This window comes from Halictus rubicundus, chromosome 2, assembly GCF_050948215.1.
Source record: "Halictus rubicundus isolate RS-2024b chromosome 2, iyHalRubi1_principal, whole genome shotgun sequence".
In the NCBI taxonomy this organism is placed as follows: Eukaryota; Metazoa; Arthropoda; class Insecta; order Hymenoptera; family Halictidae; genus Halictus; species Halictus rubicundus.
In genome coordinates this window covers 25,211,792-25,227,014 of record NC_135150.1, presented here as the reverse complement: position 1 = coordinate 25,227,014, position 15,223 = coordinate 25,211,792, and the positions used below count along the sequence as shown (strand labels likewise).

The 15,223-nt window shown below is 39.5% G+C and overlaps 2 protein-coding genes across 12 annotated transcripts; both read left to right on the top strand.

Annotated features, from left to right (window-relative positions):
* The first annotated feature begins 718 nt into the window (after window positions 1-718).
* LOC143365744 (uncharacterized) lies at window positions 719-4,731 on the top strand. Of its 4 annotated transcripts, none has more exons than XM_076806208.1 (5): window positions 719-865; window positions 3,724-3,829; window positions 3,937-4,052; window positions 4,126-4,240; window positions 4,449-4,731. In XM_076806208.1, the coding sequence occupies exons 1-5, from the start codon at window positions 761-763 to the stop codon at window positions 4,535-4,537; spliced, it is 531 nt and encodes a 176-aa protein (XP_076662323.1). In that variant the 5' UTR covers window positions 719-760; the 3' UTR covers window positions 4,538-4,731. The 4 variants fall into 4 exon arrangements, with proteins under 4 accessions (XP_076662323.1, XP_076662322.1, XP_076662321.1 ...); XM_076806207.1 differs by lacking the exons at window positions 3,724-3,829; window positions 3,937-4,052 and adding exons at window positions 974-1,079; window positions 1,196-1,311 and having other exon boundaries at window positions 728-865; XM_076806206.1 differs by lacking the exons at window positions 3,724-3,829; window positions 3,937-4,052; window positions 4,126-4,240 and adding exons at window positions 974-1,079; window positions 1,196-1,311; window positions 1,385-1,499 and having other exon boundaries at window positions 728-865.
* A 1,414-nt stretch (window positions 4,732-6,145) lies between these two features.
* Window positions 6,146-13,546, top strand: LOC143365742 (uncharacterized). Of its 8 annotated transcripts, XM_076806197.1 has the most exons (6): window positions 9,358-9,487; window positions 9,596-9,701; window positions 9,779-9,894; window positions 9,968-10,082; window positions 10,301-10,406; window positions 12,991-13,546. In XM_076806197.1, exons 1-5 carry the CDS (start codon window positions 9,383-9,385, stop codon window positions 10,387-10,389), a joined length of 531 nt encoding a protein of 176 aa, XP_076662312.1. In that variant the 5' UTR covers window positions 9,358-9,382; the 3' UTR covers window positions 10,390-10,406; window positions 12,991-13,546. The 8 variants fall into 8 exon arrangements, with proteins under 8 accessions (XP_076662318.1, XP_076662317.1, XP_076662316.1 ...); XM_076806203.1 differs by lacking the exons at window positions 9,358-9,487; window positions 9,779-9,894; window positions 9,968-10,082; window positions 10,301-10,406 and adding exons at window positions 6,146-6,287; window positions 12,359-12,474; window positions 12,548-12,662 and having other exon boundaries at window positions 12,878-13,546; XM_076806202.1 differs by lacking the exons at window positions 9,358-9,487; window positions 9,596-9,701; window positions 9,779-9,894; window positions 9,968-10,082; window positions 10,301-10,406 and adding exons at window positions 6,146-6,287; window positions 6,407-6,512; window positions 12,359-12,474; window positions 12,548-12,662 and having other exon boundaries at window positions 12,878-13,546.
* The last annotated feature ends 1,677 nt before the right edge of the window (window positions 13,547-15,223 follow it).

Below are 15,223 nucleotides of genomic sequence, written 5' to 3'. Positions count from 1 at the left end.
AAATATGGCCTTATAGAAATGGCAAGCCTAAAATTATTAAGATTGTCCATAATTTTCAATATAATAAATGCTTGGACAAAGAAATTTATTCCACTATTTTCCATATGTGAATTCTTATAGTTCCAATAATTATAGAATATAAAATCGGTCATTTTCACTGTGGTAGGTTTAGTGTTAATATTCAATCGTGGTACCTTCTATTGAGTCTAGTATCACAAACATACAACAATCAATGGCACTAGAAACACAGTCACCTTCAAGTAGAACGCTCAAGGTCGGACAGGATCAACAGAAATGCTACATTTATCAAAATATAATCGTGGCACCTACGATTCACTCTGGCATTACAAACATACAACAATCAATGGCACTAGAAACACAGTCACCTTCAAGTAGAACGCTCAAGGTCGGACAGGATCAACAGAAATGCTACATTTATCAAAATATAATCGTGGCACCTACGATTCACTCTGGCATCACAAGCATACAACAACCAGTAGCACTATAAACACAGTCACACACAAATAGAACGCTCAAGGTCGAATACGATCAACACAAATACTACAGATATCGAACTGAACTTTCTTTCTATCTCCGCAAAATGTGCAGCAATTCGCGTGCCGCGGATCCCGGGAAGTAATATATTTCCAACAAATGATTATTTCGCTTCGAATAATCGGAAGCGTAATCGCTCAGTGACATAATTCGTGCAACTTTAACCTCGGCTCCTCGGATATAAGTATCGCGGTCGATCTGTTCGATGCCAGTCGATCCGATTAATTATCAAGCGTCGTCAAGATACGAGAAATCAGAAACCCCAACCATGAAGCTTCTGCTGTTGTTCATGTTCGTCGCTGTCGCCGTGGTAAGTGCTCCACTTTTACTCGGCCCGAATTCGAAAGAAAGCGAGAAACAGATGGTTTTAACAGCTATTCGCTATAAAAATGATTGATCCGAAGTTTGTTTGTTCCAGGCGACCGAAGAGTCCGACGCTGACTTTGCAAGAACCTTTGCCAGAAGTTTCAACATCAACCGGGAGCAAGCTCTCGAGTGTATCCAAAAAACAGGAGTAACAAGTGGTAAAGATGTTAATTACTTTGGAATCATTATTAATGAACTGAATTCTCTTCTAAACCTTTTTTTAATCGCGGCAATCCTTTCGTTTATGAAATCATCATTTGCCTTGGTTTTACAGAGGATATCAAAAGAATGCGGGACAGCCTAGACCATAGCGAAAGCGAGATTACGGATATGAAAAGCGTGAAAACAGCGAGTTGCGCAACGGTTTGCGGCGCTCGGAAAGAGGGAACAGTAAGTGCTAGCCTCTAACAGGATCCCTAACAAAGAAACAAACTTGACAATAACTTTTAATCGATGATTGCAGATTGTAGGAAAAGAGATACAACTCGGCGAAATGTTCAACCATTTCGAACAAACGGGCATGCCGAAGGACCTACTAGAAACGTTGAAGGATTGCGGGCGCTTCTGCAAAGACCAAGGTATCTATCCTAATCGCCTTCATGTGTAATGAATGCAAAAGAAAACATTGAAAAAGTTTTATGACGCTGTCGTATTAATTCGCTCCGATTACAATGATTAAGAAGGGAAACCAAACAAAAGCCGAATTAATACGAGAGTACCATCTACCCTAATCGTTTTTCTCTATTGCTTTCACCACCAAGCTGCAAATTAAAAGGAGTATAACATTTCCGTTTCAGTGGCAGATACGGAGGACGAGTGTATGGTCGCCTACAGATTTGTCAAGTGTATGCACATAAGATTTCGCACCATGTTCGGGGAAAAATAAATCGCCGGTGTGCAAAAAAGGTGCGCCTCTTACCTGCGTCGTGACGTAAATTCATAAAGTGCACGTTCGAAATGCAATTACTAAGCAACACGCCGGTACCATGCGCGAACATGAGTCTTCTGTATGATTGAACGATTGTATACGATTCGTTGCGGATTGTTGTCCGAAATACAGGGTGTCACACGCAACTGGAACAGGCTGTACCTCCTAAACGGTTGGAAATAGAGAAAAATGTTATAAGAAAAAGTTGAATGGTATCAAACGGTGCATAATACTCAACTAATTTTATGCACTTTTGTGCATCGCTGCATCACAAAAATACAGCTGGCCTTTTTTTTTAATGGAAACCTACATCTTTGACTGCACGAATCGATGCAGTTTGTTGTGCTCTACATAAAAGTACTAACATACTTGTGCCCTAAACTTATTCGTTAAGGTGTTATCGAAACTAAAAGTACACGGAAATACTTCTGTCTCGGCAAGTGTTCCGGAGTACCATTATCGTGACGTTACCCTAACGTTATCCATTAGAATGTATTACAATGTCAATAAACATCTATGTATTCTATAGTCGCCCAAATAATTATTCCTCCCCCATCCATTTGTCGCCTTTGCAGTGTCAATTTCTGTTTTCTTAAATCGTGAAAATAATAATTTAGATTATCAGGACCATCTAAAGTAAACCGTTTCTCGTCAGACAAAATTACTTTCCTCCACTTCTTACGCCAATGCATGCGTTTTTCAGCAAACTCGAATCAGGCTTCTGTATGACGGTTAGTTAGAGGAGGTCATTTCAAAATTTGACGCCTTTTTAAATTATTTGAAGACTTTATTATTCGTTGTACTGTCCTGACACTTGTTTTTACGCCAGTTTCTGTCGCAATTCGTCGTACAGTTAATGTAGAGTTCGATACTTGTCGTCAAATATTCCGTCTGTCGTGTGCATTTGTCAACTTTGGATTATATAGTATACAACGGCTTTTTCCAAGAATTTCAGAAATTTTTGCCACTGAATGATTCTCATTTCGCGAATTATTGATCATTTTAACCTCTGTTTCATTGAATTTTTGCCTCGTGCATTTTGAATAAACACAAAAATTGCAAGTTGATTAATATTTTTCCAGTTTTACTTCAATATTTACGTCAATTACTGACAATTTAGAAGGATATTTCATTGATGATCTTTTCGCTTTCTCTGTTTGCGAGGAACTGTCTTATAGATTTGTCGCGGCTAAGAAGAGGTCAAGCTAGTGTAGCTTTCAAGTTCATAGAAATTCTAACGAAAACAGTGCGTGGAACGACGTCCCCAGAAGTAAATAATAACAATCTGCATGAAAGACGATGAAATTCTTTCAAAGAATCCATAATTATTTCGTTTCAAGTGATGTTTTATAGTCGCTGACAGTACAACAACTAATAGCACTAGAAACACAGTCACACTCAAATAGAACGCTCAAGGTCGAATACGACCAACATAAATACTGCAGTTATCGGACTGAATAGGAAATCCCGGTATTTTCTTTCTATCTCCGCAAAACTTGGAGCGATTCTCGTGCAACGAATCCCGGGAAGTAATATGTTTACATTTTCATAACGAGTGATTATTTCGCTTCGAATTATCGGAAGCGTAACCGCTCAGTGACATGACTCGAGCAACTTTAACCTCGGCTCCTCGGATATAAGTATCGCGGTCGATCTGTTCGATGCCAGTCGATCCGATTAATTATCAAGCGTCGTCGAGATACGAGAAATCAGAAACCCCAACCATGAAGCTTCTGCTGTTCTTCATGTTCGTAGCTGTTACCGTGGTAAGTGCTCAACTTTTACTCGGCTCGAATTCGAAAGAAAGCGAGAAACAAAGGGTTTTAACAGCTATTCGCTTTGAAAATGATTGATCCGAAATTTGTTTGCTCCAGGCGACCGAAGAGTCCGACGCTGACTTTGCAAGAAGCTTTGCCACAAGTTTCAACATCACCCGGGAGCAAGCTCTCGAGTGTATCCAAAAAACAGGAGTAACAAGTGGTAAAGATTTTAATTACTTTCGAATCATTATTACTGAACTGCTAAACCTTTTTGTATTCCCGTCAATCCTTTAATTTATGAAATCATCATTTGCCTTGGTTTTACAGAGGATATGAAAAGAATGCGGGAGAGCGTAGAGCCTAGCGAAATCGAGATTACGGATATGAAAAGCCAGAAAACAGCGAGTTGCGCAACGGTTTGCGGCGCTCAGAAACAGGGAATAGTAAGTGCTAGCATCTAACAGGATCCGTAACAAACAAACAAACGTGACAATAACTTTTAATCGATGATTACAGATGGCAGGGAAAGAGATACAACTCGTCGAAATGTTCAACTATTTCGAACAAACGGGCGTGCCGAAGGACCTACTGGAAACGTTGAAGGATTGCGCGCGCTTCTGCAAAGACCTAGGTATCTATCCTAATCGCCTTCATGTGTAATGAATGCAAAAGAAAACATTGAAAAAGTTTTATGACGCTGTCGTATTCGTTCGGTCCGATTACAATGATCAAGAAGTGAAACCAAATTAATACGAGAATACCATCCAACCTAGTCGTTTTTCTCTATTGCTTTCACCACCAAGCTGCAAATAAAAAAGAGAATAACATTTTCGTTTCAGTGGCAGATATAGAGGACGAGTGTATGGTCGCCTACGGATATTTCAAGTGTATGCACATAAGAATTCGCACCATGTTCGGGGAAAAATAAATCGCCATTGCCGGAGAGGAAAAAAGCTGCGCCTCTTATCTGCGTCGTGGCGTAAATTCATCAAGTGTACGTTCGAAATACAATTACTAAACAATACACCGGCACCATGCGCGAACATGAGTCTTCTGTATGATTTAACGATTATATACGATTCGTCGCGGACTGTTCTCCGAAATACAAAGTGTCCCATGCAACTGGAACAGGCTGTACATCCTAAACGGTTGGGAATAGAGGAAAATGTTATAAGAAAAAGTTGAATGGTATCAGACGGTGCATAATACCCAACTAATTTTATGCACTTTTGTGCATCGGTGCATCAGGAAAATGCAACTGCACTTTTTAAGAAAATGGAAACCTACGTTTTTGACTGCACCAATAGGTGCAGTTTGTTATGCTCTACATAAAAGTACTAACATACTTGTGCCCTAAACTTATTCATTAAGAAGTTATCGAAGCTAAAAGTTCCCTCAGTTTATGCGGTCGCTCGGCAAGCGTTCCGAAGTACTTACGTTACAATAAGTGTTCGAATAGTCCTCCATCGCAGTCCAAACACTTTGCCATCCGTTTCAACACACTCCTTATGTCCTTTTCCGTACTCTTGGATATTTCGTGCTGTATGCATTGTCGGAGTTCCTCCAGATTACTGTTGGGGCGCGAATACACCCAATCTTTCAGATATCCCCATAAAAACAGGTCAAGCGGTGTGATTTCCGGTTATCGCGGTTGCCATAAGATCGGCCCTCGTGTACCAATCCATTTCCCTTCATAAGTTTTGTTCAAATGTGTAGCAACCTTCTGCGAGTTGTGTGCTGGCGCACCGTCTTGTTGGAAGTACATGTTTTGTCGTTTACTTAGAGGAATATCTGTATTGTGTAACAGAACTGGTAGGTCGGATTGCAGAAAGTTCAAGTACTTTTGACCGATGAATGTTCCGTTAAAAAAATGTGGGACGATAATCCATTTATCGAAAATTCCGCATCAAACGTTCACGCTGTATCGTATCTGGTTATTTGTGTGCCTCCTGAGACGCGGATTTCCAACGGACCACCTATGTTCATTATGTCGATTGAACATTCCATTGTTTGTGAATGTTGCCTCGTCTCTCCACAAGATCTGAAACATAAAATCTTCATTTCCCTGAATACGCCGTAAAAAATATCGGCAACAATTCATTCTCCGGTCTTCGTCCCCAGGCCGCAATGTTTGCACAAATTAATTCATATTCACTCGTGGTACCTTCTACTGAGTCTAGTATCACAAACATACAACAATCAATGGCACTAGAAACACAGTCACACTGAAACGGAACGCTCAAGGTCGAATACGATCACCACAAATGCTACATTTATGAAAATACAATCGTTGCACCTTCGATTCATTATGGCATCACAAGCATACAACAACCAATAGCACTATAAACGCAGTCACACTAAAATAGATCGCTCAAGATCGAAAACGATCAACACAAATACTACAGTTATCGAACTGAATAGGAAATCACGGTGTTTTCTTTGTATCTCCGCAAAATATGGAGCGATTCGCGGATCCCGGGAAGTAATGATCGGAAGCGTAACCGCTCAGTGACATAACTCGTGCAACTCTAACCTCGGCTCCTCGGATATAAGTATCGCGGTCGATCTGTTCGACGCCAGTCGATCCGATTAATTATCAAGCGTCGTCAAGATACGAGAAATCAGAAATCACAACCATGAAGCTTCTGCTGTTGTTCATGTACGTCGCTGTCGCCGTGGTAAGTGCTCAACCATTTCTCAACCTTTTCTCGGCTCGAATTCGAAAGAAAGCGAGAAACAGATGGTTTTAACAGCTATTCGCTTTGAAAATGATTGATCCAAGATTGGTTTGTTCCAGGCGACCGAGGAGATCGACACTGAGATAGCAAAAAACTTTGCCAGTGTATTCCACATCACCCGGGAGCAAGCTCTCGAGTGTATCAAAAAAACAGGAGTGACAATTGGTAAAGATTTTATTTACTTTGGAATCATTATTATTGAACATTAGTTTATGAAATCAAGGTTTGCCTTCGTTTTACAGAGGATTTGAAAAAACTGGAGAACAGTATGGAGCAGAGCGATATCGAGATTACGGATATGAAAAGCGTGAAAAGAGCGAGTTGCGCATCGGTTTGCGCCGCTCAGAAACAGGGAACAGTAAGTGCTAGGCCTCTAACAGGATCCGTAACAAACAGACAAACGTGACAATAACTTTTAATCGATGATTACAGATGGTAGGGAAAGAGATACAACTCGTCGAAGTATTCCACTATTTCGAACAATGGGGCGCGCCGAAGGATATACAAGAAACGATGAACGATTACGCGCGCTTCTGCATAGACCAAGGTATCTATCCTAATCGCCTTCATGTGTAATGAATGCAAAAGAAAACATTGAAAAAGTTTTATGACGCTGTCGTATTAATTCGGTCAGATTGCAATGATTAAGAAGGGAAACCAAACGGAAGCCAAATTAATACAAGAATACCATCTACCCTAATCGTTTTTCTCTATTGCTTTCACTACCAAGCTGCAAATAATAAATGAGAATAACATTTCCGTTTCAGTGGCAGATATAGAGGACGAGTGTATGGTCGGCTACAGATTTATCAAGTGTATGTACATAAGAAGTGTCACCATGTTCGGGGAAAAATAAATCGCCATTGCCGGTGTGCAAAAAAGCTGCGCCTCTTATCTGCGTCGTGACGTACATTCATAAATGGCACGTTCGAAATGCAATTAGTAAATAATACGCCGTCACCTTACGCGAACATGAGTCTTCTGTATGATTTAACACGTTCACGGATATTAAAAATTTCGGTGAGCTTCAAAAATAGACAGGCAATTTTTCTTGAAACTAGTTGTACTATCCGAAATCGGATTAGACATAAACAATAATAATAAGTTAACTGTCATTACTAATGACAGTTGGTCATTACTTTGAAATGCATATTAATTACAAAAACTTAAGGTTGTGTAAAATTTAATGAATAAAAATTGGGTTTAAAATTTGAATGCTAGTAGCATTTATGTGATCTTGCATCACTATGAAAATGAATGCTATAGCATTCACGTCCGCCAACGTGTTAATAATTGTACACGATTCGTCGCGGATTGTTCTCCGAAATACAGGGTCTCCCACTCAACTGGAACAGACTGTACCTCCTAAACGGTTGGGAATACAGGAAAATATTATAATAAAAAGTTGAATGGTATCAGACGGTGCATAAGACGAAAATAATTTTATGCACTTTTGTGCATCGGTGCATCACAAAAATGCAACTGCAATTTTTTTTTAATGGAAACTTATATGTCTGACGGCGCGAATCTATGTAGTGTATTGTGCTCTACATAAAAGTACTAACATACTTGTGCCCTAAACTTATTCGTTAAGGTGTTATCGAAACTAAAATTTCACGGAAATACTTCTGTCTCGGCAAGTGTTCCAGAGTACCATTATCGTGACGTTATCCTAACGTTATCCATTAGAATGTATTACAATGTCAATAAACATCTATGTATTCTATAGTCGCCCAAATAATTATTCCTCCTCCATCCATTTGTCGCCTTTGCAGTGTCATTTCCTCTATCCTTAAATCGTGAAAATAATAATTTAGATTATCAGGACCATCTAAAGTATACCGTTTCTTGTAAGAAAAAATTACTTTCCTCCACTTCTTACGCCAATGCATGCGTTTTTCAGCAAACTCGAATCAGGCTTCTGTATGACGGTTAGTTAGAGGCGGTCATTTCAAAATTTGACGCCTTTATAATTTATTTGAAGACTTTATTCTTCGTTGCACTGCCCTGACACTTGTTTTTACGCCAGTTTCTGTCGCAATTCGTTGTACAGTTAATGTAGAGTTCGATACTTGTCGTAAAATATTTCATCTGTCGTGTGCAGTTGTCAACTTTGGACGGCCTCCTGGATTCTTTTTACGATAGTTTTCACTATTTTTTAAATAATTATATACTATACAACGGCTTTTTCCAAGAATTTCAGAAATTTTTGCCACCGAATGATTCTCATTTCGCAAATTATTGATCATTTTAATCTCCGTTTCATTGAATTTTTGCCTCGTAGCATTTTGTATAAACACAAATATTGCAAGTTGATGAATATTTTTCCGGTTTTACTTCAATTATTTACGTCAATTACTGACAATTTAGAAGAATATTTCATTGATGATCTTTTCGCTTTCTCTGTTTGCGAGCAACTGTCTTATAGATTTGTCGCGGCTAAGAAGAGGTCAAGCATGTGTAGCTTTCAAGTTCATAGAAATCCTAACGAAAACAGTGCGTGGAACGACGTACACAGAAGTAAATAATAACAATCTGCATGAAAGACGATGAAATTCTTTCAAAGAAACCATAATTATTTCGTTTCAAGTGATGTCTTATACTCGCGGAGTGTACAACGACCAATAGCACTATAAACACAGTGACCTTTAAATAGAACGCTCAAGGTCGGACATGATCAACAGAAATGCTACATTTATCAAAATATAATCGTGGCAACTACGATTCACTCTGGCATCACAAGCATACAACAACCAGTAGCACTATAAACACAGTCACACACAAATAGAACGCTCAAGGTCGAATACGATCAACACAAATACTACAGATATCGAACTGAATAGAAAATCACGGTATTTTCTTTCTATCTCCGCAAAATGTGCAGCAATTCGCGTGCCGCGGATCCCGGGAAGTAATATATTTCCAACGAATGATTATTTCGCTTCGAATAATCGGAAGCGTAATCGCTCAGTGACATAATTCGTGCAACTTTAACCTCGGCTCCTCGGATATAAGTATCGCGGTCGATCTGTTCGATGCCAGTCGATCCGATTAATTATCAAGCGTCGTCGAGATACGAGAAATCAGAAACCCCAACCATGAAGCTTCTGCTGTTGTTCATGTTCGTCGCTGTCGCCGTGGTAAGTGCTCGACTTTTACTCGGCCCGAATTCGAAAGAAAGCGAGAAACAGATGGTTTTAACAGCCATTCGCTTTGAAAATGATTGATCCGAAATTTGTTTCTTCAAGGCGATCGAAGAGTCCGACACTCAGTTGGCAACAAGCTATACCAGAGTACTCAACATCACCCAGGAGCAAGCTCTCGAGTGTATCCAAAAAACAGGAGTAACAATTGGTGAAGATTTTACTTACTTTGGAATCATTATTACTGAACTATAGTTTATGAAATCAAGTTTTACCTTCGTTTTACAGAGGATTTGAGAAAACTGGAGGACACCATGGAGCTGAGCGAAATCGAGATTACGGATATGAAAAGCGTGAAAAGAGCGAGTTGCGCATCGGTTTGCGCCGCTCAGAAACTGGGAGCAGTAAGTGCTAGCCTCTAACATTATCCGTAACAAAGAATCAAACGTGACAATAACTATTAATCGATGATTATAGATGATAGGAAAAGAGATACAACTTCTCGAAGTATTCCACTATTTCGAAGATACGGTCGCGACGAAGGACACCCTAGAAAAGTTGAAGAATAACGCGCGCTTCTGCAAAGACCAAGGTATCTATCCCAATCGCCTTCATGTGTAATGAATGCAAAAGAAAACATTGAAAAAGTTTTATGACGCTGTCGTATTAATTCGGTCCGATTACAATGATTAAGAAGGGAAACCGAAAAAAGGCAAATTAATACGAGAACACCATCTACCCTAATCGTTTTTCTCTATTGCTTTCACCACCAAGCTGCGAATAAATAAGAGAATAACATTTCCGTTTCAGTGGCAGATACGGAGGACGAGTGTATGGTCGGCTACAGATTTTTCAAGTGTATGTACAGAAGAAGTCGCACCAAGTTCGGAGAAAAATAAATCGCCATTGCCGGAGAGTAAAAAAGCTGCGCCCCTTATCTGCGTCGTGACATAAATTCATACAGTGCACGTTCGAAATGGAATTACTAAACAATTCGCTGTTACCTTACGTGAACATGTGTCTTCTGTATGGTTTAATACGCTCACGGACAGTAAAAATTTCGGTGAGGTGCAAAAGTAGACAGGCAATTTTTCTTGAAACTAGTTGTATTATCCGAAATCGGATTAGATATAAACAATAATAATAAGTTAACTGTCATTACTAATGACAGTTGGTCATTACTTTGAAATGTATATTAATTACAAAAACTTAAGGTTGTATAAAATTAAATTAATAAAAATTGGCTTTAAAATTTGAATGCTAGAAGCATTTATGTCATTGTGTATCACTATGAAAATGAATGCTATAGCATTCACGTCCGAGAACGTATTAATGATTCTATACGATTCGTCGCAGAGTGTTCTCCGAAATACAGGGTCTCTAATGCAACTGGAACAGACTGTACCTCCTAAACGGTTGGGAATACAGGAAAATATTATAATAAAAAGTTGAATGGCATCAGACGGTGCATAATACCCAACTAATTTTATGCACTTTTGTGCATCGGTGCATCACAAAAATGCAACTGCAATTTTTTTTTAATGGAAACCTACATTTTTGAGTCCATCAATCGATGCAGTTTGTTGTGCTCTACATAAAAGTACTAACATACCCATGCCCTATTCGTTGAATTTAGCTTCGTTGAGATGTTATCGAAGCTAAAAGTTCCCTCAGTTTTTACGTTCGGTGGGCAAGCGTTCCGAAGTACTTACGTTACAATAAGTGTTCGAATGGTCCTCCATCGCATTCCAAACACTTTTCCATCCGATTCTTGATGGTGCGCAACACATTCCTTATGTCCCTTTCCGTAATCTTCATATTTCGTGCTGTATGCATTGTCAGAGTTCCTCGAGATTAGTGATGGGGCGCGTGTACACCCTATCTTTCAGATATCCCCATAAAAAGAAATCATGGGTTGTGAATTACGGGGATCGCGGTGGCCATAAGATCGGCCCTCGTGTACCAATCCATTTCCCTTCATAAGTTTTCTTCAAATGTCTGGCAACTATCTGAGCTGTGCGCTGGGGCAGCGTCTTGAATGCCACTAGAAACACAGTCACACTGAAATGGAACGCTCAAGGTCGAATCCGATCGCCACAAATGCTACATTTATCAAAATATAATCGTGGCACCTTCGACTCACTCTGGCATCACAAGCATGCAACTACCAATAGCACTGTAAACACAGTCGCACTCAAATAGGTCGCTCAAGGTCGAATACGACCAACACAAATACTACAGTTATCGAACTGAATAGGAAATCACTGTATTTTCTTTGTATCTCCGCAAAATGTGGAGCGATTCGCGGATACCGGGAAGTAATGTGTCTCCAACGAATGAATATTTCGCATCGAATTATCGGAAGCGTAACCGCTCGGTGACATAACTCGTGCAACTTTAACCTCGGCTCCTCGGATATAAGTATCGCGGTCGATCTGTTCGATGCCAGTCGATCCGATTAATTATCAAGCGTCGTCGAGATACGAGAAATCAGAAACCCCAACCATGAAGCTTCTGCTGTTGTTCATGTTCGTCGCTGTCGCCGTGGTAAGTGCTCAACCATTTCTCGGCTCGAATTCGAAAGAAAGCGAGAAACAGATGGTTTTAACAGCTATTCGCTCTGAAAATGATTTATCCGAAATTTGTTTGTTCCAGGCGACCGAGGAGGCCGACACTGAGTTGGCAAAAAGCTTTGTCAGAATATTCCGTATCACCCAGGAGCAAGCTCTCGAGTGTATCAAAAAAACAGGAGCAACAAGTGGTAAAGATTTTAATTACTTTGGAATCATTATTACTGAACTGCTAAGCCTTTTTGTATTCGTGTCATTACTTTAGTTTATGAAATCATGTTCTGCCTTCGTTTTACAGAGGATATGAAAAGAATGGAGGACAGTATGCCGCAGACCGAAAGCGAGATTACGGATATGAAAAGCGTGAAAAGAGCGAGTTGCGCAACGGTTTGCTGCGCTCAGAAACAGGGAACAGTAAGTGCTAGCCTCCAACAGGATCCGTAACAAACAAACAAACGTGACAATAACTTTTAATCGATAATTACAGATGGTAGGGAAAGAAATACAACTCGTCGAAATGTTCAACTATTTCGAACAATATGGCGCGCCGAAGGACGTAGAAGAAACATTGAAGACTTCCGCGCGCCTCTGCAAAGACGAAGGTATCTATCCTAATCGCCTTCGTGTGTAATGAATGCAAAGGAAAACATTAAAAAAGTTTTATGACGCTGTTCGTATTAATTCGGTCCGAGTACAATGATTAAGAAGGGAAACCGAACAAAAGCCAAATTAATACGAGAATACCAACTACCCTAATCGTTTTTCTCTATTGCTTTCACCACCAAGCTGCAAATAAAAAATGAGAATAACCTTTCAGTTTCAGTGGCAGATACGGAGGACGAGTGTATGGTCTGCTACAGATTTCTCAAGTGTATGTACGTAAGAGGTCGCACCGTGTTCGGAGAAAATTAAATCACCATTACCGGAGAGAAAAAAAGCTGCGCCTCTTATCTGCGTCGTGACGTAAATTCATAAAGTGCACGTTCGAAATGAAATTACAAAACAATACGCCGGCACCATTGCCGAACATGAGTCTTCTGTATGATTTAACGATTGTATACGATTCGTTGCGGATTGTTCTCGGAAATACAGGGTGTCACACGCAACTGGAACAGGCTGTACCTCCTAAACGGTTGGAAATAGAGAAAAATGTTATAAGAAAAAGTTGAATGGTATCAAACGGTGCATAATACTCAACTAATTTTATGCACTTTTGTGCATCGCTGCATCACAAAAATACAGCTGGCCTTTTTTTTTAATGGAAACCTACATCTTTGACTGCACGAATCGATGCAGTTTGTTGTGCTCTACATAAAATTACTAACATACTCGTGCCCTAAACTTATTCGTTAAGGTGTTATCGAAACTAAAAATACACGGAAATACTTCTGTCTCGGCAAGTGTTCCGGAGTACCATTATCGTGACGTTACCCTAACGTTATCCATTAGAATGTATTACAATGTCAATAAACATCTATGTATTCTATAGTCGTCCAAATAATTATTCCTCCCCCATCCATTTGTCGCCTTTGCAGTGTCAATTTCTGTTTTCTTAAATCGTGAAAATAATAATTTAGATTATCAGGACCATCTAAAGTAAACCGTTTCTCGTCAGACAAAATTACTTTCCTCCACTTCTTACGCCAATGCATGCGTTGTTCTGCAAACTCTTATCAGGCTTCTTTATGGCGGTCTGTTAGAGGCGGTCGTTTCAATATTTTACGCCTTTCAAATTATTTGAAGCCTTTATTATTCGTTGCACTGTCCTGACACTTATTTTTACGCCAGTTTCTGTCGCAATTAGTCGTGCCGTTAATGTAGAGTTCGATGCATGTCGTCAAATATTCCGTCTGTCGTGTGCATTTGTCAACTTTGGACGGCCTCCTGGATTCTTTTTACGATAGTTTTCACTATTTTTTAAATAATTATATACTATACAACGGCTTTTTCCAAGAATTTCAGAAATTTTTGCCACCGAATGATTCTCATTTCGCAAATTATTGATCATTTTAATCTCCGTTTCATTGAATTTTTGCCTCGTGGCATTTTGTATAAACACAAATATTGCAAGTTGATTAATATTTTTCCGGTTTTACTTCAATTATTTACGTCAATTACTGACAATTTAGAAGAATATTTCATTGATGATCTTTTCGCTTTCTCTGTTTGCGAGCAACTGTCTTATAGATTTGTCGCGGCTAAGAAGAGGTCAAGCATGTGTAGCTTTCAAGTTCATAGAAATCCTAACGAAAACAGTGCGTGGAACGACGTCCACAGAAGTAAATAATAACAATCTGCATGAAAGACGACGAAATTCTTTCAAAGAATCCATAATTATTTCGTTTTTAGTGATGCCTTGTAGTCGCGGACTGCACAACGACCAATAGCACTATAAACACAGTGACCTTCAAGTAGAACGCACAAGGTCGGACAGGATCAACACAAATTCTATATTTATCAAAATATAATCGTGGTACCTTCGATTCACTCTGGCATCACAAGCATGCAACAACCAATAGCACTATAAACACACTCACCTTCAAGTACAACGCACAAGGTCGGACAAGGTCAACACAAATGCTACATTTATGAAAATATAATCTGGCACCTTCGATTCACTCTGGCATCACAAGCATACAACAACCAATAGCACTATAAACACACTCACCTTCAAGTAGAACGCACAAGGTCGGACAAGGTCAACACAAATGCTACATTTATGAAAATATAATCTGGCACCTTCGATTCACTCTGGCATCACAAGCATACAACAACCAATAGCACTATAAACACACTCACCTTCAAGTAGAACGCACAAGGTCGGACAAGGTCAACACAAATGCTACATTTATGAAAATATAATCTGGCACCTTCGATTCACTCTGGCATCACAAGCATGCAACTACCATTAGCATTAGTAACACAGTCACCTTCAAATCGATCGCTCAATGTCGAATACGATAAACACAAATAGTACACTTATTGAACTTTATACGAAATCACGGTATTTTCTGTCTATCTCCGCAAAACTTGGAGCGATTCGCTTACCACGGATTACGGGAAATAATATGTTTACATTTTCATATCGAGTGATTATTTCGCTTTGATTTATCGTAAGCGTAACCGCTCGGTGACATAACTCATGCAACTTTAACCTCTGCTC